Source organism: Pristis pectinata, chromosome 13, assembly GCF_009764475.1.
Source record: "Pristis pectinata isolate sPriPec2 chromosome 13, sPriPec2.1.pri, whole genome shotgun sequence".
Classification (NCBI taxonomy): Eukaryota; Metazoa; Chordata; class Chondrichthyes; order Rhinopristiformes; family Pristidae; genus Pristis; species Pristis pectinata.
In genome coordinates, this window is record NC_067417.1 from 21,734,091 (window position 1) to 21,755,754 (window position 21,664).

The 21,664-nt window shown below is 37.9% G+C and overlaps 1 protein-coding gene across 1 annotated transcript in view; it reads right to left on the minus strand.

Annotated features, from left to right (window-relative positions):
- LOC127577468 (polycystic kidney disease protein 1-like 2) overlaps positions 1–21,664 on the minus strand; it is a 60,969-nt gene that overhangs the window by 17,393 nt on the left and 21,912 nt on the right. Inside the window, exons 11-21 of the mRNA XM_052028693.1 lie at positions 21,461–21,592; positions 20,506–20,722; positions 18,049–18,227; positions 16,881–17,111; positions 15,488–15,589; positions 12,219–12,397; positions 10,141–10,287; positions 8,852–9,051; positions 7,195–7,400; positions 5,869–6,043; positions 4,259–4,407 (exon numbers count right to left, since the gene is read on the minus strand). Coding sequence (XP_051884653.1) covers positions 4,259–4,407; positions 5,869–6,043; positions 7,195–7,400; positions 8,852–9,051; positions 10,141–10,287; positions 12,219–12,397; positions 15,488–15,589; positions 16,881–17,111; positions 18,049–18,227; positions 20,506–20,722; positions 21,461–21,592 — 1,917 coding nt within the window. The remainder of the gene's footprint in view (positions 1–4,258; positions 4,408–5,868; positions 6,044–7,194; positions 7,401–8,851; positions 9,052–10,140; positions 10,288–12,218; positions 12,398–15,487; positions 15,590–16,880; positions 17,112–18,048; positions 18,228–20,505; positions 20,723–21,460; positions 21,593–21,664) is intronic.

The following is a 21,664-nucleotide window of genomic DNA, read 5'->3' on the forward strand; positions in this document are numbered from 1 at the left end:
TCTAATACAAGGCGTTACAGATGACACCATGTCTGTCCCTTTACACGGGGTGATTTTAAAGTCAAAGTTCGTAGAAGGACCAGTCGAGGTAGGGATAAGACCTAGGTTGCCAGTGGAAGGAGTTTCTTTGTTATTGGGAAATGACCTTGCAGATGGAGAAATTGTTCCTGTGGTACGGTTAACGACCAAACCAAGGATTGATGAGTCTGAGAATGATCCAGATGTTTACCCATCATGTGCGGTGACTCGAGTTAGAGCTAAAGAATTAGCCAAAACAGACAGTCCTGTGCAGTTTGATGTGGTTCCTTGTGACAGTCCTAAACAGGAAGAAAATTATGATGCCTTATCTGAGACTTTTCTGTCTTCACTGGAGGATCAACATCCTTATAGTGAGCCTGAATTTAAAGATTTGTCTTTGTCGAGGAAGGATTTTATGGTGGAACAGACAAAGGACCCTGAGTTGATAGAATTGAAAGAAAAAGCACTCTCATGTGAGGAGATTGAAAAAGTGCCAATTGGATATTATGTCAAAAATGGAGTGTTAAGGAGGAAATGGAGACCTCCCCATGTCCAAAAATTTAAAACTCGGTTGGAGAGAGTCTGCCAGCTAGCGAGAGAGAATTTGAAAACCAGCCAGATAAGAATGAAGACATATTTTGATAGACGTGCTCGGCCTAGGACATTCGCAGTGGAGCAAAAGGTGTTGGTATTTTTCCCTAGCCAAAATAATCCCTTGCAATCTCGTTTTTCTGGACCCTATGTTATTGAATCTCGAGTGACTGATTTAACATATATAATCAAAACACCAGATAGACGCAAGAAAACACAACTCTGTCATGTAAACATGCTAAAACCTTATTATGAGAGGGATTCAGTGGTGGCCTTGGTGGATGATGTAAAGGTTGTTTCTAGAATGCCTGATGTTGATGTTGAGGAAGGCCAATTTAGACCAAATATTGTTCCATCGAAACTAAAAAACCAAAATATCCTGGAGAACCTTGAAACGAAGTTGGACCATTTACAAGTTTCACAAAAACAACAGATGAGAGAATTAATTTTAAAATTTAAAAATCAGTTCCCAGATGTTCCAAACAGAACATCGATAATTACCCATGATGTTGATGTTGGGGATGCAAAACCAATCAAACAACACCCATATCGAATGAATGTGGAAAAAAGTAAACTTGTTGATCAGGAAATGAAATACATGTTGGAAAATGATATTATTAGACATTCTACTTCAAATTGGAGTTCGCCCTGTGTTATTGTACCTAAACCTGATGGAACTGTTAGATTTTGCACAGATTACAGGAAAGTGAATGCTGTAACAAAGTCAGATGCTTACCCTATTCCTAGGGTGGATGATTGCATAGATAGAGTGGGAAAGGCAAAATTTCTTACAAAGATTGACCTATTAAAAGGGTACTGGTGTGTCCCATTAACAGATAGAGGAAGGGAGATTTCAGCCTTTGTAACCCCTTCTGGACTGTATGAATACAATGTTTTGCCATTTGGAATGAAAAATGCTCCGGCAACATTTCAAAGAATGATTAATTCAGTGATTCGTGGGTTAAAACATACAGATGCCTACATTGACGACTTAGTGACTGGGAATGATACTTGGGAAGATCACATCTCTGCGTTAGAAAGGTTGTTTGAAAGACTTTCCAAGGCTAACCTTACAGTTAACTTGGCTAAAAGTGAATTTGGCCATGCCGCTGTGACGTATCTTGGTTATGTTGTAGGTCAAGGCAAGCAAGCTCCTGTTCAGGTAAAAGTTCAAGCAATATCTGAGTTCCCTATTCCCACAGGTACGAGGACTGTTAGAAGATTTTTGGGAATGGTTGGATATTATCGAAAATTTAGTAAAAATTTTGCTGATATTGCTCTTCCCCTAACTAATCTTCTGAAGAAGGGAGTAAAGTTTGTTTGGACAGATTCTTGTCAAGAAGCATTTGAGAAGCTGAAAGCCATTTTATGCTACCATCCTGTGCTCAAAACACCTGACTTTGAAAAGCCATTTTCATTAGCAGTAGATGCCAGTGAAGAAGCTGCAGGAGCTGTGTTGTTGCAGAAGGGTGACCTTGATGATATTGACCATCCTGTAGCTTACTTTTCAAAGAAATTTAATGAGCATCAAAAGAATTATTCCACCATACAGAAAGAATTACTGTCGCTTGTTTTAGTCTTGCAACATTTCAGTGTTTCTGAGCCGAGTCAAAAACAAGAACAGAAGGCTGTTAAACTGGAGTTTAACTTTGCAAGAGTTTGATCTCATGATAACTCACATTAAAGGCAAAGATAATGTGATTGCTGATTGTCTTTCCCGATGTTAAATGGGAAACATGTATCTGTACTAATCTGATAGTCTGTAGTTGTGTAGAATGATAATTATTAACATTACTAACTGTATGCGCGGTTAAATTTTTCTTGGGAAAATTTTTTTTAGGTGGGAGGTGTTACAGACTCAGTGAAAGTCCCTTTAAGATAGAGAGTGTGTGTGTATGTGTGTGTGGGGCGTGCTTACGTCAATAGAAGATAAAGGACGTAATGACGTGGTAGAAGTTAGAAGAAGAGAGAGAGAGAGAGAGAAGGGAGAGAGACACCAGCCTGCTAGTTTTCTCTATTGATGGATGAGAAACAATAACTGTGTCTGCCACTGAAATCCATGTATGGAAGTTGGAAGTAATCCGGTGGAGTTCACTTTATTGCTGACCTGTAGGAGGAAACAGGTACTTGTGTGTGGACAACCACGATTCGGATGCTTTTCGGGGTGAGGAAGTCACTACCGAGTAAACACTGGAGTGTCGTTTGGGTTCCATCGTGGAACATTTGGATTTCGTATTTACTCTCCCTATGTTCTCTACATCTACGTCTTATCTTCTGACAACGGTGGTTGTTGAAGAAGCCCTTGCTCACGTTTCACCTTATGGCTTGCGGAACTGAACTTTAAGAACCATTCCTGAACTGGGAGTTTTGGACTTTGTCACACACACACACGAAGAGTTTAGTTTTGGGGTTAACGTTCGAGGTTTAACATTTTTGAATTCTAACATACTAACATTTTTACTTTTATTTTACGTATTATCATAAGTAGTAATTAATAAAATAGTTTTTAACACTGAATCATGCTCAGTGTGTTTCTTTTGTTGCTGGTTCGTGACAATCCCTTGACTTGCTTCTGCTCAAAGTCCCATCCCCCTGCCAATCTAGTTTAAACCCTCCCATGTAACACTAGCAAATTTCCCTGCAAGGATATTGGTTCCTCTCTGGTTCAATTGCAACCTGTCCCTCTTGTACAGGTCGCCCCTATCTCAGAAGAGATCCCACTGATCCAAGAACCTGAATCCTTGCCCCTTGTACCAGTTCCTCAGCCATGCATTCATCTGACCTATCTTTCTATTTCTGACCTCGCTAGCATGTGGCCCCAGGAGTAATCCGGAGATCACTACCCTTGAGGTCCTGCTTCTTAACTTCTTACCTAACTCTCCATATTCATTCTGGAGGACCTCATTCCTTATATTACCTTTGTCACTTGTACCAATGTGCACAACGACCTCTGGCTGTTTGCCCTCCCCCTTGAGAATGGGAGAATATGTTTCCCTGAGTCTTATACAGTAGTTAATTGCTCTGACCCCAGAACAGTCATCTTTAACAAGCAGGCCAAGTTACCCATTGCTCTGTTTCAGCAGCAAAATAGCATGACTATACTTCAGAGTTCAGACTATCCATATCACCGGAGAGCAACTAATAATAATTATTCATTTTTTAAAAAATTACACAGCAGGTCTACCTAGTAAAATGTCTGCCTTGCTACCCCTTGGTTCAAGACAGAGATCAAAAATCATCAGCGATTTTCTGTCCACTAAATTTAAAGGATAAGATGACATGAACTTCTAATGCCTGCGTGGATTGCTATAAACATGCTACTCCCTGAGGAAGCACCCATCAGTCAAAATGCATCATCAGTCATTATTACATTTCAAATTATCTAATTATTGCCTTACTTATAATATCCATTAATCAAATAATTCTCCACTTGACCAATATGAATTTTCTGTGTTTCTCAAGCACTTATACTCCCATTGTCCCAAATTATAAAGGTGTGAAACAGATTACTTTAGGGACTCTCTTTTGATTGTGAGTACAGTCAAGCTTTAAGTGAACATTTTACAAATGAAAAATCAACCATGTACCTTTCACAAACTGAATCCACGTACTGAGGGGAGCTTCTCAGGAAATGGGCAATTTTCTGCACCTGATCAACTGCATGTATTTGACTGTAAGGATTCTTGAACTTATTCATACCCATCTGATTTAAATTCTTTTTCACTTGTTCCAACAATGTGCACAGACAGTGCAATTGCAGTTTGGGGCTCTGCTTCTTCAAACCAGTTGTGGGATTTCCTGAAAGGATAAAAGTGAAATCTATACTCTTCAATTAATTATTTTGACCTTGCACAGCTATTGATGTCAGAGACCAAATATTGTTCATTTAGATGTCATTGAACCAGGTGGCTTATTATGTGAATAAAAATTATTATTAACTCCAGAAAATAATTTCTGCTGGACCTTACCATCCTTAGTGAAAATGCCAGGATTACAACTTGTTTTTGTGTAATTTCCTGCAACACATTAATTGCTTAACATGCTGTAGCAAAAGAACTGCTCATTTAAGTGACAAGTTATTTCACGAGTGTGAATGTAGTTATCTTCTGGTGGATTGCTGATTTGTAACAGAAGAAAACTGTGAATATATAACACCTGAAGTTAAAACAGTAAATCATGGAAATCCACACAAGGTTGGTCAGAGGCTGACAGAGTATATTTAAGTTTTCATCAGAACTGCCTCAAAAGATACACGCTGAGACAATCAACGGCAGCTTAAATATCATTCATTTGTTGAAAGAAGCATTTTGGTTTGTCTGAACCTTGATGATCTTCAAGTGGAATGAGGTGTCTGCAACCAAGTGCTTCAGACTGGTACAGGGTATATGCTGAGGGATGCACAGAAGCTTAGTGCAGCCTCTGCAAAGGGTTAATTGAGAAAGGCCACATCTTAGGGTCTTCCTGCTACTGGACACCGAGGGGCTGGAACTCTCAACCTCACAAACTTATCTCTGAAAGAATGCTTGGGAATGAGAAAGTAACAAAGTTGCCATGTTGTCAAATCATAAATATTGTAAGCAAGTGTAATGATATCCTTGGTACAGTGAGTAAAGGCCATGCAATGTCTTGCATTGTATAACTGTGTATTCTTATGCGTAGAGTATAATTTTGGGGAACAATATCTTCTCACGCCTTATTAAAACATGAGTGGATCATGCCAAAAAGCCTAAAACCCAAAAAGAATTTTAAAAGACACTTCCAAATGTGCTTCTACAGGCCATGAGATCCCACTGCACTTATCTGGTTATCTCTATGCATGAGCATATCATGAACATGAGGTCCCAGGAGCAGCCTGTCATCCTACAGAAACCAGCACATATGTACATATGATTTACTTGGGGGTAAAGTTCATTTAGCACACTACATTATGCCACACAATCGACAACAATAGAAAATCAATGACTATCTTAATAAAGTTCTTCCAGAGCCGTGAAAAATGCATTCAGAAGATCAAAGTGAAAGTCTGCATCAAAGTGCTGCCTTATTTAATTCCACTAAGTCAGTCTAGTTCAGAGAAAATTAGTTCTGTGGTTAGAATAATTCCTATACCTCTCATATCCTCCTATGTATATCAAGTCTTTAGATGAGTTCGTCTAATCATTATTCTTAATTAATGTCTTAATGTACCCGTGTGGAATATAAGACAGTCTGTGTATTTAAACAATAAAAGAGCAGTTAAATTGAAGTGCTTCCCTTTACCCTCTGTAGTATTTTCATTCTCGTCCATTTTCTGCTGTTCCACACTCATCTGAAGAACATTGGCTAATAGCACTAAAAGCTGATTGATATCACCAGCATTATTGACTTCCTCTTCCAGGGCTGGTACACCATCCTCCAGGGTCCTGGAGATAAGGTTGATGATCTGTCTAATATCCTAGTGGAACAGTAAGAAATCTAACATGAGGAAGCACAAGTAGCATATAAACAGAGGTGTCTATCTTACAAAAAGGGACAATTGCCTGGATGAAGCGAGTGGAGAAAAATGTTGCAGCTTTCAGACTCAATGTTCACTGTCTGCCACATGCTCTCTTCAACCAATCCTCCGCATCTGAAGACAATTAAGAAGACATTCTCCTTACAATATACAGCCTTTCCTTCCACATCTTTACTACTGAGAGACTTCTTTAAGGCTTGGTTGCACCAAGAAAGAATGTGTTACAACTCCTTATGATTTGTTGACTGCCTTTAACTCTTAGACACCTTAACTGCCTTAGACAAAACTGCAACCTATGCTAGGTAGTGTTTAATGATGGGAAGAATGAACAAGCTATCCAGCATCTGAACACATGGCATTGACCATAATGATTTGCTGGCAATCAGCTTGCTTAAGAATAATAGGTTTTCTAGTTGATAGAGTCATAGAGTTGCACAGCACAAAAATGGAGCCTTCAGCACACGATGTCCATGCTGATCTTTTTGTCCATCTTCACTAAGACCATTTGGGCATATTAGGACCATATCCTTCTATGCCTTGCCTATTTAAAGTATCGAAATGCCTCTTAAACATAGCAATTGTGCACTATCATGTCCCAAATGCATCAATATGAAGTAATAATTCAACCCCATGGTGCATAATAAACATGCACTACACCATGGAACTTCTGGGCCACATTCTTCTACATAAAACCAAATGAAAATACATATTGGGTATTATATAGAATATTTGAAACAATATATTTGTTGGCTTTCTTCTCAAAACCTTACATCAATAAACATCTCTAAATTCTTGAAAAATTATTTCCTTACTTTTATCTTTTGTGTCAGTAATAAGAAGTATACTTACAATGGTGATGACCTCCATCTTGAAAATCTAAATTCTACTCCATAGCAAAGGATACAGTGGTAACTCTGTGAATGACCTTTAATTGCACATCAATAATTTTTGGTTTAATTTTTATTCAAAGGTTGTAATTATTCAACATTAATTGGCAGTATTATCCAAATAAAACACAAGTTTTAGAGTTTTTTGTTATTTTTGTAAATGGTAACTTTTTCTCTCTCCAAAGTAGCAGTAGAAATGCTGACCTGCAACAGAGACTCAGGAGTAAGCGAACCTGCATTGGAACTGGTGGACAAGGAACTCTGTGTGCTTTTGTATTTTAATGCATTTGTCTCACTTGGACTGGGATGGAGGGATCTGAAAATCTGTACAATTCCCAGATTGATGGGAAACATGATGAAGGCACTCTCAACCCCAATCATTAACTCTCTCATGAAAAGACTGAATTCACCTGTAAAGAATGAAAGGATAATTATCAGTAGGCAAGAATAAATTACAACTGCTGAAACCTGTTTTACCAAAAGGAACACTTACTCAAATGAAAAATGATAACATTCTTTCTACAAGCTGGCCCCAGTTTTCAGATGTCTTTAACACTCCCAAAGAGTCTGCCCAACAACAAAGCATCATCAGTGACTCCTTTCCACAGGGAAATAGATTGCAGTCTTGTCTCTAGCAAATAAATCATCTGACATTTTCTTTTGCTACAGTTGTCTGCACTATACACCATCTGATTACCATTCTTTCCTGTATTAGCTTGGAAAATTTATTCTTTGGTAATAATTCCATTGGATGATTCTACTAAATATATAGAATTACTCCAAATATTTCTCTGAAGTTCAGTGTCTCAGTCCACTCTGATAGTTAAGTCCTGACTCATCATAACCTATCTTTGTATCATCTCATGTATAGGGAGTAACAGAAAATCCTCATCATATCTTGTGGACTTGTATAATATTCCTCCATTTCATAAAGCATCAAAATAAACAGCCTAGTAAAACTCACATTAGGTAATGAACAAAGCAAATCAATAAAATAAGCTGTATTGTGATTTGATCCTCATTATTACAGCCAAAGCCAGGTGCACTCCCTAAACATGGTCTCATGGAGGTCACCAGTTGACCAGTGGATTACGACAGCATAGCTTGGATTCTTTATCAATGATAAACAAAGAAAAAGATGGGATTGGGTGTGATTGGGTGCCGTGGTAAGACAAGGTGGGTAACACCAATTCAAGGTATTCTTGTAATGTATAACCCTGTGGGGCTGGTCCAACAGAAATAAAAAAAAAACACAAATTTAGGATTTATTTACTATTCGTTTGCTCCTCAAAATTACAACTTTCTTATGAGACAGCAATTTGTATATTGAAAGGGCCTACCACTGCAAACTGGTAGTGTTGCGTTATTTATCTGAAAGCTCTTCCTCCAGATGCATCACTGTCAACGTTTTTAAGCCAAATGTGTATATAACAACTTTTAAATCCTCAATGAATGTTTTCAAAAAGCAAATTTTGAAATATATAAATAGTGCAAAACCCTGGCATTAAAAAAAAGGGGAAAAAAAGTACAGAACTAAAAAACTGGATGAGTGGCTGAAAAAAAATTTTTTAGCCATGGACTGGCAGTGTCGTCACATTCCCTTTGTCTTGATTATTTTAAAAAATTCTGTTGAAATCCAGGCTTGCTTTTAGAGTCTCAGACTTCATTTTAATCTATGTTTTCTTTGAAAAATGTAATATTTCCTTCAAATTATGGCATTTTGTTTCTATGAGAAACAGGAAATTTTACAAAAATTAGTTATATTTTAAAGCTTAGTCTCCCTTATTTCATTTTTTTTAAATTCAGAAACCCAATAATTCTTAACTGGTATAAATACAAATATTATAAGTATCACTGTTACCCAGAGTTGTGTACTGCAATGACTCATTGGGTGAAGTGCCCCAGAACATAATGTTGGTCAGCATTGAACCAAGGAGGAGTGAAAAGCAGCAGGAAACTCGTTGAACCCGGGTGAAGGGACTTCTTGCTGGACGCTCAATGACTGAAAACCAGATATGTTGATCAGTCAGGCTTTCAGCTATCTTCATGAAGAACAAATTTCTGGAGTAGATAAACAAAGACATTAACAAGGGGATTACTTATTGCCCTCAGAGGATAATGTAATATTTCTGCCATGTACAAGTTTATAGTTTAAATAGGTGAAATTTTCCTTGATCAGTTTTGATTTTAAGAACCCAAATGTTTCAACGATGATATACATCAGCATTTCAAAAAAAAGCATAATACTTGTACACTAAATTATTATCAGTGCACTTAAACGCTGAAATTGCTGGTTCTGCTGCCTCACAGCTCCAGGGATCCAGATTTGATTTTGATTTTGATTTTGTGTGCTGTCTGTGTGGAGTTTGCATGTACTTGCAGTGACCATATAGGTTTCCTTCCACATTCCAAAGACACACTGGTAGGTTAATTGGCCACCGTACAACTTATTCCTTAGTGCAGATAATTGGCAAAAAAGCATTAAAAGAGGAGTTGGTTGCCAAATAGGAGAGGCTAGGTACAGGGAATGAGACTGATGGGATTACTCTGCTGGGACCCAGCATAAATCCAATGGAGCGAATGGTGTCTTTCTGTATCATAATAAAAAACAGCCGTGCCATCACATAGCCACAAGAAACTAGATGAATACTGCAATATAAAGGGTTCATTATAATGAAGGGGGTAGGTTGGTCACATGGATATCCTCAACAAGATTCTGCCATTATTGAACCCTGAAAAAAATCCATGTTTGGTTTGTTAATTTCTTCCTTTAACAAGGACAGTGGAAAAAATGTTGTCACTTGCAAAAATGGCACCATCACTCACTTGTTTTATGCATATCGACAGCAGATGAACAGATCTGGGACATTTTCCCAATGATAGTTCAGAAGAACCAGTTTACATAAAAGCATGATTGTAAGCTTAATTCACAGCTAAAGTCCACAACTAATGCTCTAGATATAGTCTATCATTTTGATAGGTATGTTTTTGCATTCTCAGAACAAACTCCCAAATTTCCTTCTGCTTGTTAATGACTTTTACCAGTCAAACAGTTTGAAAGGAATATTCAGCCATACAGAGAAACATGAAAGAAGAAATAAGCAGAGCTAATTAGGAAGAGTCACTAATCCAATATATTTCATTGATTACTGGAAGCGCTTCAGTTCCACATCAGAAGCCACATGGAATACTTTGTCCAAGATGTTTTCACCAATGTCGATTGCCAGCCATGAATTGCAGATGAAGTGCCATTGCTGGCCTGCTTTAATATCCACGACAGTCACATGATTCACATACCTGCAGGGTAAGTAAAGCTGAGAGTCATAAACTGGAGAATAAGACCTTTGTCTATTACATGTTGCTTCTTTTTTCCATTTAGCATGCAAGTAGTCCTGTATTGTAGCTACACTAGGCTGGTACCTCATCATTTCTGGGTGTTCCTGGTGCTCCTCCCGGCAAGCCCTCTGCACTCCCATTGAATCAAGGTTAATTTCCTGGCTTGATAGTAAGAGCAGAGCGAGGAATATGTTGACCAGGAGGTTACAAATAGTGGTAGTATATATTTCCACAGTGCCTTTCGGGTGCCCAGTTTTGAGCTGCCAGATCCGTTCTGTCTCCATCCCCATTTAATACACTGCCATTAGGAATGTCTGCTGTGATGGATGTCAACCATCCCATCCTAGGACTGGGATGGTTGACGTCCATCAACCATAACCACCTTTCCTTGTGTGAGGCAAGATTCCAGCCACTGGAGTGTTTTGTAGTGTCACATAACGCTATGGAGAGTGTTTTTGGTGTGTAGATGGGACTTTGTCTCCAAAAGGACTGCGAGTTGTCACATCTACCAATGCTATCATGAACAGATGAGGTGACATCACATCCAGCCTGGCATCGATTTCCTTCAGGACACGGTCTGTGATGGACATTGAAGTTCCCTACCCATAGTACATTTTGCACCCTTACTATTGTCAATGCTTCTTACATTGTTCAACATGGAGAGGCACTGATTCATCTGCTGAGGGAGGACGTGGTAATGTTTGACCTGATGCCATGAGGCTTCATGGGGTCTGGCAATGATGTTAAGGACTCAAAGTGCTACCACGACGCTGCACCTCCTGCCAGATGAACAAGATGTACTCAGGGGTTGTGATGGTAGAGTCTGGCACATTGCCTGGAAGACCCAATTCTGTGAATATAACTATGCCAGGCCATTGCTTGACTCGCCAGTGGAACAACTCTTCTAACTTAGACACTGGTCCACAATTCTTTGAGTAGGATTTTACAAGATCAAGTGGGCTAGGAGCAACTTAACTGCATCCAAATTCAGTGCCTAGGTTGATAACAGGTGGGCTGTCCAGTTTGATTTCTTGCCTGTTTAAATGTGGTGGTATAACTGACTGGGCCACGTTAGAGGGCACTTAAAAGTCAACCACATGGGAAGTCACATATGGGCCAGACCGAATAGGGATGGTACTCCCTTGATGGACATTAGTGAACCTGATATTTTTTTTTATGACAATCATTACTATGTCTTGTTGGTGTCTTCTTCCCCCTAAATTCCAGAGTAACTGAATTTAAATTCCACAGCTGCCCTGGTAGGATTTAAACTCAGGTCTATGACTTGTTATTCCAGGTCTCTGGATGATAATAATGCATAGTGATTATGCATCAATTCCAGGTTAAAGAACACAATGTTATCAGTCAGAAATAGGAAACAGTTATAGAACCTTAATCGTCAGTAACAGAAAAAATGAATTATAAACTAGTTTGTTTCCTAAAACAAAAATACAAACTAATTCTCTTTAAAAATCATTCCAGCATATATTTGAAATGTGCCATTTTTGACACAATTAGTTTCATGGACTACTAACCAATTCCTTACCCATTTAGGGAGAATTCATTCCATTTAATGTTCCAGCAATGTCATATTGCTCAAGTTTACTCTGAATCACGAAGACCTGATATCAAACTTTAATATCTAGAATGTTATTTTAGTAATTTATATGTCATTTGTTCTATTTTGACATCATTCTTTCCTGCTTTACTGAAGTATGTTTTCTATTTCTGATGAGCATCAGTACTACTAGTTATTTTAGTTCTACTTCTCCATTTCTTTGCATGTCTAATATACCTATCTGTCAAATTTATTGAAGCTGGGCTGTAAAAAGTCTATTGAAAGATAAATTACTCCAGTTTCAGAATAAAAACATTATGTAGATGGCACATACCAGGAAGGACTGGATCCTGAATTGTCATGCCACAACCTTATGGACTGAAGATTTCCCAGTGAAAAGAAAGTAGTCAGAAGGAATTCATCAACTCCACCTCTCTCAAGGACAGGCTTCTCAGGATCAGTCAGGAGATGAGGATCGCTCTGTCCCTCTGAGCCCATGAGCAGAATTACCACCTGTTTTACAACAGCAAAGTGAAATCATCTCTAGGTATTAAAACATAAAATAACTAAAAAGGTCTCGAATTTATATTGGATATTTTACATCCTAGCCACCCCAAAATGCTTTGAATTACCTTTGAAGGGTATTCACTGCAATAGTATGGTGCAATAGTAACCAAATTATGCACTGCAAAATCCCACACTGAGATAAATCACCAGATAATGCTCCAGTGTTATTATTTAATAGAGAAATGATAGCCAATATGCCAACAGAAAAAAAGTTGTTTTCCTCTATTTCCCAGTCCTGAGAAGGGTCTTCAACCTGCACTGTTAACTCTATTTCTTTTTCCACAAAGGCTGCCCAACCTGCTGAGTGTTTTCAGCATTTTCTACTTTTATTTCAAATTTCCAGCATCTGCTGCTTTTTGTTTTGACTTCCTATTTGTTTTCTGCCTAATATGTGATTGCCATTGACAAAATTCAGTTGTAAATTTTAGCTTAATGACAGTTTAAGGGTGTGCGGACATCAAGGGAATAGGTGACTGCCAGGCAGATTAGGGGAGCAGGCAGGTAGTTCTGGCCTCTCCAGAGTTCATCTCATTCATCCTACGCAAATATGCATTTCACTGTGTGTTTCGATGTACATGTGACTAATAAAGAAAGATATCTTAACAGATTTCCCCTTTTCGATACTAGTGAGGGCAATGGCTTCAAAAGGGAGTACAGCCAAAACTGTACAAGTGGCTGGACTGCACATAAGGAAGAAGGAAGAGCGAGTGAGAAATAGTGTAGTACAGTGTGGACACAAGGGTATGACAGATGTGACTCCACTACTAAGGAAAGGAGTGGGAGGGAAAACAGGGAATAACAAACTTATTGTCCTGACATTAGTAGTAAGGAAAATGCTGTACTCTATAATAAAGGATGTCATATCAAGTTGCTTAAAAATAATAACATGATTGAGTAATGTCAATGTGGATTCATAAAAGGAATATCATGTTTAATTTAACCTGCTGGGGTACTTTGAGGATGTTCCTAGTAGAGTAGATGAGGAGGAACCATTGGATCTGGTGTATTTAGCTTTTTGGAAGGCTTTCAACAAGGTTGCATAAACCATGCTGGTAAACAAGGTTAAAACACATGGGGATAATATAACAGTGTGGATTGAGAGACAAAAAACAAAGAACAAGAAAAAAAATGTGTCCTTTACAGGCTGGCACCATAGGGATTAGTGCTTGGGCCGATATTGACTAGGGTCTATATCGACGATTGGGCTGACAGGATGAAATGTTTGCTGATGACATGAATGTGAGTATGAGGAGGAAGGAAGCAGACTTCAAGGACAAATAGACAAGCTAAGTGAGTGAGAAGCAATATGGCAAATGGAGTACAATGTGGAAAAATGGGAGGTTATCTATTTTGTTTTTTTAAAAAAAGCATATAAATGGTGAGAGATGGGGAAAGTTGATGTTCAAGGGGAGCTGGATATTCTTCTACACAAGTCACTGAAAGCTGTAGGTGCAGTGGACAGTTAGAAAGATCTTACTACAATTATACAGCATAAGGCCTTGTAAGACCATTATGGTCTCTTTACCTAAAAAAAGGAAATAGTTGCAGGAGAGAGGGAATACACTGAAGATTCATTAGACTGGTTTCCGAATGGTGGGAAGTCATGGAGAGAGATTTGAGCAGGATTAGTTGTGTATTCTCTAAAGTTTACAAGAATGAGAGGTGACCTCATAGAAACAAACAAATTCTCAAGGCCTTAATAAAGTAGATGCAGGGGGGAGGCTTCCCTTGGCTAAGGAGTCTAGAACTAGGACACACAGTCCCAAAATAAGGGGTGGGCCATTTAGGACTGAAATGAGGGGAAATTTGTTCACTGAAAGTGGTGAATTTTTAGTACTGCCAACCCTGGAATGGAGGCTCAGTCATTGGTAGGGAACAAAACAGAGATCAATAGGTTTCTGGATAATAATGAAATCAAGAAATATGGGATTAGTTTGGGAAAATGGTATCCGAGTTAGAAGATCAGCTATGATCTTGTTGAATGGCAGAGTAGGCTCAAAGGGCTCTATGGTCTACTCCAGCTCCCTTTTTGATGTTCTTATTGAAACTTTTGATAATGATAACACCTATAATGCCTGTAGACATTCAATTAGATTCCAACTAAGTGACTAAAACTGAATACAGATGGAGAAGATGTTACTTCATTTTCATCTGTAAACCTATTTGACAGTTTGGAGAAGGAGATACGATGAGAGCCAAGTGAAAATTATAAATGGATAGCTGGGGCACAGAACAGTAGTGCAGGAACAGGTCCTTCCGCCCATGATGTTGTGCTGAACTAATTAAACTAGTAATTAAATGCCAAACTAAACTAATCCCTTCTGCCTGCACAATATCAATATCCCCCCACTCTCTGCACATTCATGTTCCTATTAAGAGCCTCTTGAACGCCTCTATCACATTTGCCTCCACCACCACCCTGGCAGCGCATTCCAGGCACCCACCACTCTGTGTAAAAAAAAAACTTGCCTTGCAAATCTCCTTCGAACTTCAATCTCACCTTAAATGTATGCCCTCTAGTATTAGGCATTTCGACTCTGGGAAAAAGATACTGGCTGTCTACTCTATCTATGCCTCTCAACCTTGTAAACCTATATCAGATCTCCCCTCAGCCTCCACCACTCGAGAGAAAACAACCCAAGTTCATCCAACATGGCTCATACCCTCTAATCCAGGCAGCATCCTGGTAAACCCCTTCTGCACTCTCTCCAAAGTCTCCAAATTCTTCCTATAATAGGGCGACCAGAATTGAATGCAATACTCCAGATATGGCCTAACTGGAGTTTTATAAAACTGCAATATAACATCCTGACTCTTGAACTCAATGCCTCAACTAATAAAGGCAAGCATCTTCTTCACAAATCTTTATTCTTTATTACTAAATACTGGAAAATAGTTAATTGAACAACCGGCTGGATAAAGTTGAACTACATTCATTACCCATTCAACATGATTTAAATTCAAATTAAATAAATTGAAGGAAGGAAATGAAAAAGCTCTTTGTTCTACAATTCAGTATCTAAGACCTCATCAAACCTTAGCTGTGGTAGCTGCCCCTCTGCGAAAGCCGGTGTGAACTCTGATCAGGTAACAGTATTGCGCAAGTAGGTCATTATCCTGTAGGACTGTTACCTTTACCTGAAAGAGAATAAGTGAATACAGTATCAGTAAAGGAAAAGCAACAAAATAAAGAGGAAATGTAAATGAGAACATCAAGATTATAGAAACGCCTTGGTAACCAATTCCCAGTTAAGATCTAATACGAACAGTTTGCACTTGACAATGGCCGTAACTGGACTCTATAACTAACATGAGCTTCCCAGTTTTAATCTAATATGTGGCTAATTCCCATATTTAATTTGGGAATATGTGCAGCAACTTCTAAGTATAGCCCATCTCTTTCTGTACTTTTATTTACATCTTCATTTTATTGTCAATGGTGTCATTTTATTAAGTTCTTTGGATGTTCCTATTGTCCCTAATGTTCATAAGACTTACCTACACTGACGTTTTACACAGAGCAGATGTGGAAGGCTAGAAATGAAAGGATCAATTAAAGTTTACACAGGAGGCTGGAAAATGATGGCCAGTGACGAAACTAATGGAACAGTTGAGCCTAATAGTTCAGATATAGTCACAGTTGTGAGTTTTAGCAGCAAGCTGTTTGAGGCAGAGCAGAGGCTGTCAGCATTGTGGTCTAGGAAGTAAGACGCCTTTGTGAGGAAGCAGCTTTGGTTGAATAGGACAACAATCACCAGTAGGCAAACGATTTATATATCCCACGACAGAAACATTAATATTTAATTGGAGGAAATTATTCTGAGTTTGGATTCTAACAAGCAGTTTGACTACAGAACTAAAGAGGAGGTCAAAAGTGGAACATGTAAAATTAAACCTTCCTAGCTATTTTCACTCCCATCATCTTCACCCTGAGCCCTGTACACAAGGACTTAAGGAAATAGAAGTCAAGGATATTTTTTTTGAAGGACTTGAGGCAATAGCCAGGTATAGGAAAAGATGTTAAGAATCTAATTCTCATTGGAACTAAGGAATTGGACCCTTCTCTGGTTCAGCTCAGCTTCCCATAAAGATATATCATAGCCTCATAAAATTATATCTCATCCACGAACATCCACACAGCTTGCTGCTTCCTGCTTGTCTTCTCCCTTTTGCAAAAGTTTTTCTTAACTATGCTTCTATAAATCCTTCAACATAAAGAGAAGTCTAATTTAAAAACTGTTAAAACCAAATTGGAAACCACATTGGAAAATACACTGTAATAATGGAAATAACTTTTTATAGAAAAATATTAAAAGTGTCATCGAGCCATATGGAGATACAGCACAGAAAAAGGCTCTTCCACCCACTGTGTTTACATCAATCACTCATGTTCACTAATCCTACATTGATCATTGAAAGATGCCCTCACCTTCCTTAAGTCACTTCGATCTTTTATTCGAGCCCAAACAACAACAATAATGTAAACACCAAAGATGCTGGCCACCAGTGACACCACCACAGGGTTTTGACTGGTTTGAGTGAACAGTTCTGGTATCTGGGTCAAATCCAGTGCATTAGGCATAACAAAGAAAGTGGTGCCAAAGAAAGTTAGGTGGTTACAAAGACAATGGCTGTGGTCAGGAGTTGTCTTTAGTCCAACCTACAATAAAATAAAGGTACACAGGGTTACACTCAGGTGAACTACTTACATAAATTTCAAATTGTATTTAATAATGCACAAATTGTTGTCCATACCTACCTTCCGTGCCACATTATAAGACACTGTCTGCTTTCTGATTTAGTGAAATGCTACATGTTACTTCATTAAATACATCATGAAAAAAATGGAAATATATTTGATTTCATAGAGTACAAGTCAGATAGATAAACCTGATCTTAGTCCATCAGCACTTGATGTGCTAATCCAGATCAAGTTCATAATTATTCAGCAGGGAAGAAAATTCAATAAGTCAATGGTTTCTATAATGTTTTATCCTTTCAACTATAAAAATAGCCATAAAATGTTCCAACAGTAGAAATACGCCTTAATTAACCTCTCTCCCATCTCCAGGAAGTACAATGCTGAAAACAAGACTCAATAATGAGTAGTTCCAAAGAAAATCCAGTAAATAACCATCCAGATTTTTACAGCACTCCAACCCAAATTTAGGAATATTTACTATCAACTAGTCCAGAAGAGCATCAGATATCTTCCATTAAAGGGGTAAGAGTATCCAGTTCTGTTAGTGACTTCACGATGTACACAAAAAATCAAAAATGTTTTGCATTTTGCTGCCAACCATAACCTTTCCAAACTCCCATTTCCATAAAAATACATATACTTTAGAAACTAGTAAGTCAGTTCAAGGCAGCAATACAATAATTGTATTACACTGCAAACAATAATGATTTAAACTTACTCAAAAATCCCCACTCTGCACATCAATACCTCTGTGACAGAGGATTGAACAAACCATATTCACAGTTCATCAAACTTCCTGCAAAAATTCCCATACACTATTGTTTACAATCTGCTACTGTACACAATTTACAGAAAGCTTTTTATTAGGAACCTTTTATCTCTCTGAACAACTTGCCTGGCATTGATCAGTTGACCAATTTTGTCCTCCCCAGAACAAACACTGTGTTGTAAAGACATTGACGGTGTAGTTTATGACCTCTGCCTGGGAGGTTGTAGGAGATGTGATCATCACATAGTAAACTCCTACTCCATGTGTTAGCATTCCAGGAGTCAGAATCCAGGTATACATGGGATCTTTTGAAACACAAATCAACATTAGATATTCAGTAGAGAGCTAAGTCCCAATGTTGTAAACAAGACCCCAAAGTTCAACATGACCAAATATTTCTTTTATCTCTGAATTCCCAGAATGTTCCCATTCACATCCCAGCAGATTTTACTTTCTGTCTCTTGTAAGCCAATACTGATTCCTTTCTGTAATAGTGGTAAAGGCAAATACTTTATTGCAAACATGATGGGAACAGTATAGTCAAGTGATATTCATTTGTGACTGGAAGGGATTTAATTAAAAGAAGCCGATGGTTGCCACTAATCAAATTAAAAATTAAAGCTCTTTTGCAACTTTTTCCAGTCATTGTAAGAATATGACCTTAGGCCACAAAATATAGAAGAGAGAAGTCATAGGGAAAGAACCCACATCTGCAATTATGGTATAGTAGAGTTATTGAGTCATACAGCACAAAAACAGATCCTTTTGCCCAGAAGCCTTTCAGCCCATTGAATCCATGCCAAATTTCAAGCATCCATTTGAACATAATACATCTATGCCATTGGCAACACAACCATGCAAATGGCAGTCATGGGTAAAAGATTCTCAGGGAGTGGTGAAGAGCTGACGATGTTCATGCTGCCCATCCTCAGGAAATAAATGGGAGGAGAAATAAAAAAACAATGTTTTAAAAAAAGCAATAAGTCACAGATGCTGAAAATCTGAAATAAAATCAGAAAATGCTAGAAATAGTTAATTCATCTGGCAGCATTTGGTGAAAAATAAGTTAGCATTTCAAATCAATGATCACTTATCAGAACTAGGAAAGATTAAAAATCAAACATTTTAGGTTGCAGAGAAGGGACAGAAAGAATAAATGGAATATCTGCGATGGGGGGAGCCACAGTTGAGGAAAGAGAAAGATGCTTCAGAAGTACTGGTGTGGAAAATGTCATCATCAAAAGATGATGGAGCCAGAGAATGGCAGAAGTGTAGTCAAGATAGTTGTGGGAGTCTGTTGGCTTGTAATGCATGTTGGTTGTTTACCTATCCCCCAAAATGAAGATATATGTCAGCAAGGAGGAAGAGAAGAATCAGAGATGGATCATGCAAAAGTGAGAATGGAGTAAATTGGTAGCAGACTAATGAAATTTCTAAATTCTATGTGAAAGTATGAAGCAGCACCAATACAGTCATTAATGTACTGGAAAAAGAGACGAGGGAGGATAATGTTCACACCCCTACAAGAAACTAATTGAAAGAAAAACTGTTAAGTTTCTTGAAACATTAATGTATAAGGAAATACTAGTCCTAGTATTAAGAACAATAGAATTAAGTGCAAGTATAGCAGCAATAAAGTTATTTGCTATCTGCAGAATTTCAATAGTGAAAGATCATTTGACTGATGAAGTAGCAACAAGGGATTTATATTTAGGATCAACGTAAACCCATATAAATGAGGAAGTTGGAAGAAATCTGTTTCATGCTAAGCCACTAGAATATGGAATGTTTTACTCTAAGTGGCTTTTCAAACTGAGTCAATACATATTTAAAGGGCAATTAATTAAAACAAGGTGAAAAATATTATGGAAAGCAGGGAGAGACAAGGTATGACGAAGTGATAATTTCCATACAAACACCTTTAATGTATGTATTTTGGACTGAAATTTCCAAGATTCTAATAAAAATTAAATAAATATTCATTAAGTTATTCCCTTTAATCAGTCATGGTTCACTGCACTGAACTGTATAAGCTGTAAATGTATCACCTCTCACCTATCTCCTTCTCACATTTTTTCCCCTTGCTGCTGATTAATGTACTAAACTGTGGCATTTTTCATGAATGTGGATTTATTGTTAATGGAACTTCATGAACCTATGAGATCAATGCTTGGAACATAATGCATCAGCTTCAGAAGACAGAGACACAAGAGAATGCCAATGCTGTAATCTAGAGCAACAAATAATCTGCTGGAGGAACTCAGCAGGTCGAGCTGCAACTGTGGGAGGAAAAGGATTGTTGACGTATTGGGTCAAAATCCTGGATCATGACTGCCCTGCACATTTAGTGAGCAATTTGCTCTGTATTTCTAGCAATTCTTACTTTTTCATTTGGATTACTGCTGTTTTAAACCTCCCAGTGGCTCAATGCAAATCCAAATTGGAAATAATAATGAAATGATCATTTAATAAGTGATGAGGTACCATTAAAAATCTGTAGCTGTTATTTTTGAGAAGTAAAAGTCCTAGAAATTAAAATTTCTTATTTGTATAATATTGAGAATAATAAAGATATCAATTTACCTCCATTGTCATCTAGAATGGGCAGCACTGTCTGAAGCTGAAACTTTGTCTCAGTCGGTCTATACTGAAAGCCAAGGAACAGCTGCAGTGGGTAATGTTCTTGTGGTTTTATGTTGATTACCACTGTATCTTCATCTGAAGTGACATTGAGCTCCACACTCATGGGATTTTTAAATGATTTGAACACTTTGGTTACATTATTCCTGGAAAGATTAATCTAAAAAGAAAATGTGACAATCAAAAACATTTATCATAGTTGGAAGATTTTTTTAAAGGTCTGACTACTTCAAAAAAAATAAAGTGGTAAGTGATGCTGATCAATCACAATATTGGCCCCTGCTGTGGCATACACTCACTCAGCAACATGGTCAGAAGCAGCTGTGTGCACTAATCAAGTAAATTTAGCAGGCAGTTCAAAGGTGTATTGCTGCATCAGAAGCATGCCCAACTTTCAGGGACTACTTAAATAAGCCCCCATTAACGCTAAGGCTGAACCAGCTTTGTTCTAACAAAAACCAGATTGTGCATTATTTGAAAACATTGATAAATACTCAGAATTTGACAAGATTCAATTTTAGATGCTGACAATAACCAATCCAAGGAAAGTCTCAAATGACAAACAGTAAAGGCCTTGATTTGTCACAGATGAATGCAGGTTAAACTGTCACATCTGCAACTCCTGTTTTTTATGGCAGTAACATCTGAGAAGGACACAAATATTAATTCATTGGGTACTTTCATTTATATTCAAATATTAACTTTAGCCGGTACATAATGCTCTAATACAATAAAAAGGTAGGGTCGTAAGGAATTTCCAGTGTGCTCTGTGGCCAGGCCATAGGTTTAGTCAGATTCGTAAGGATACTGACTTGGTTTACAGTAAATTCAACTTAACTTTGAAAATCAATTTTTTGCAGCAACACCAAAGTAATTATTGGTAAAAAGCCTAAATTACCTCAAAGTTCTCTGATAAATTGTAGACTGCTACTTCAGAGTTATTAGAGTTCAGCAGACTTAAACTACCCACATTCCCGGTGAGTTGTTTACCTCCAATCGATAAAAAGGGATTGAATTCAAAACCAACCAGCTGAAAAACAGAGAGATTCGCACATCTGTAAATATAGTTCATTTTATGTTAACTCATTAACCAGCTGAAAGG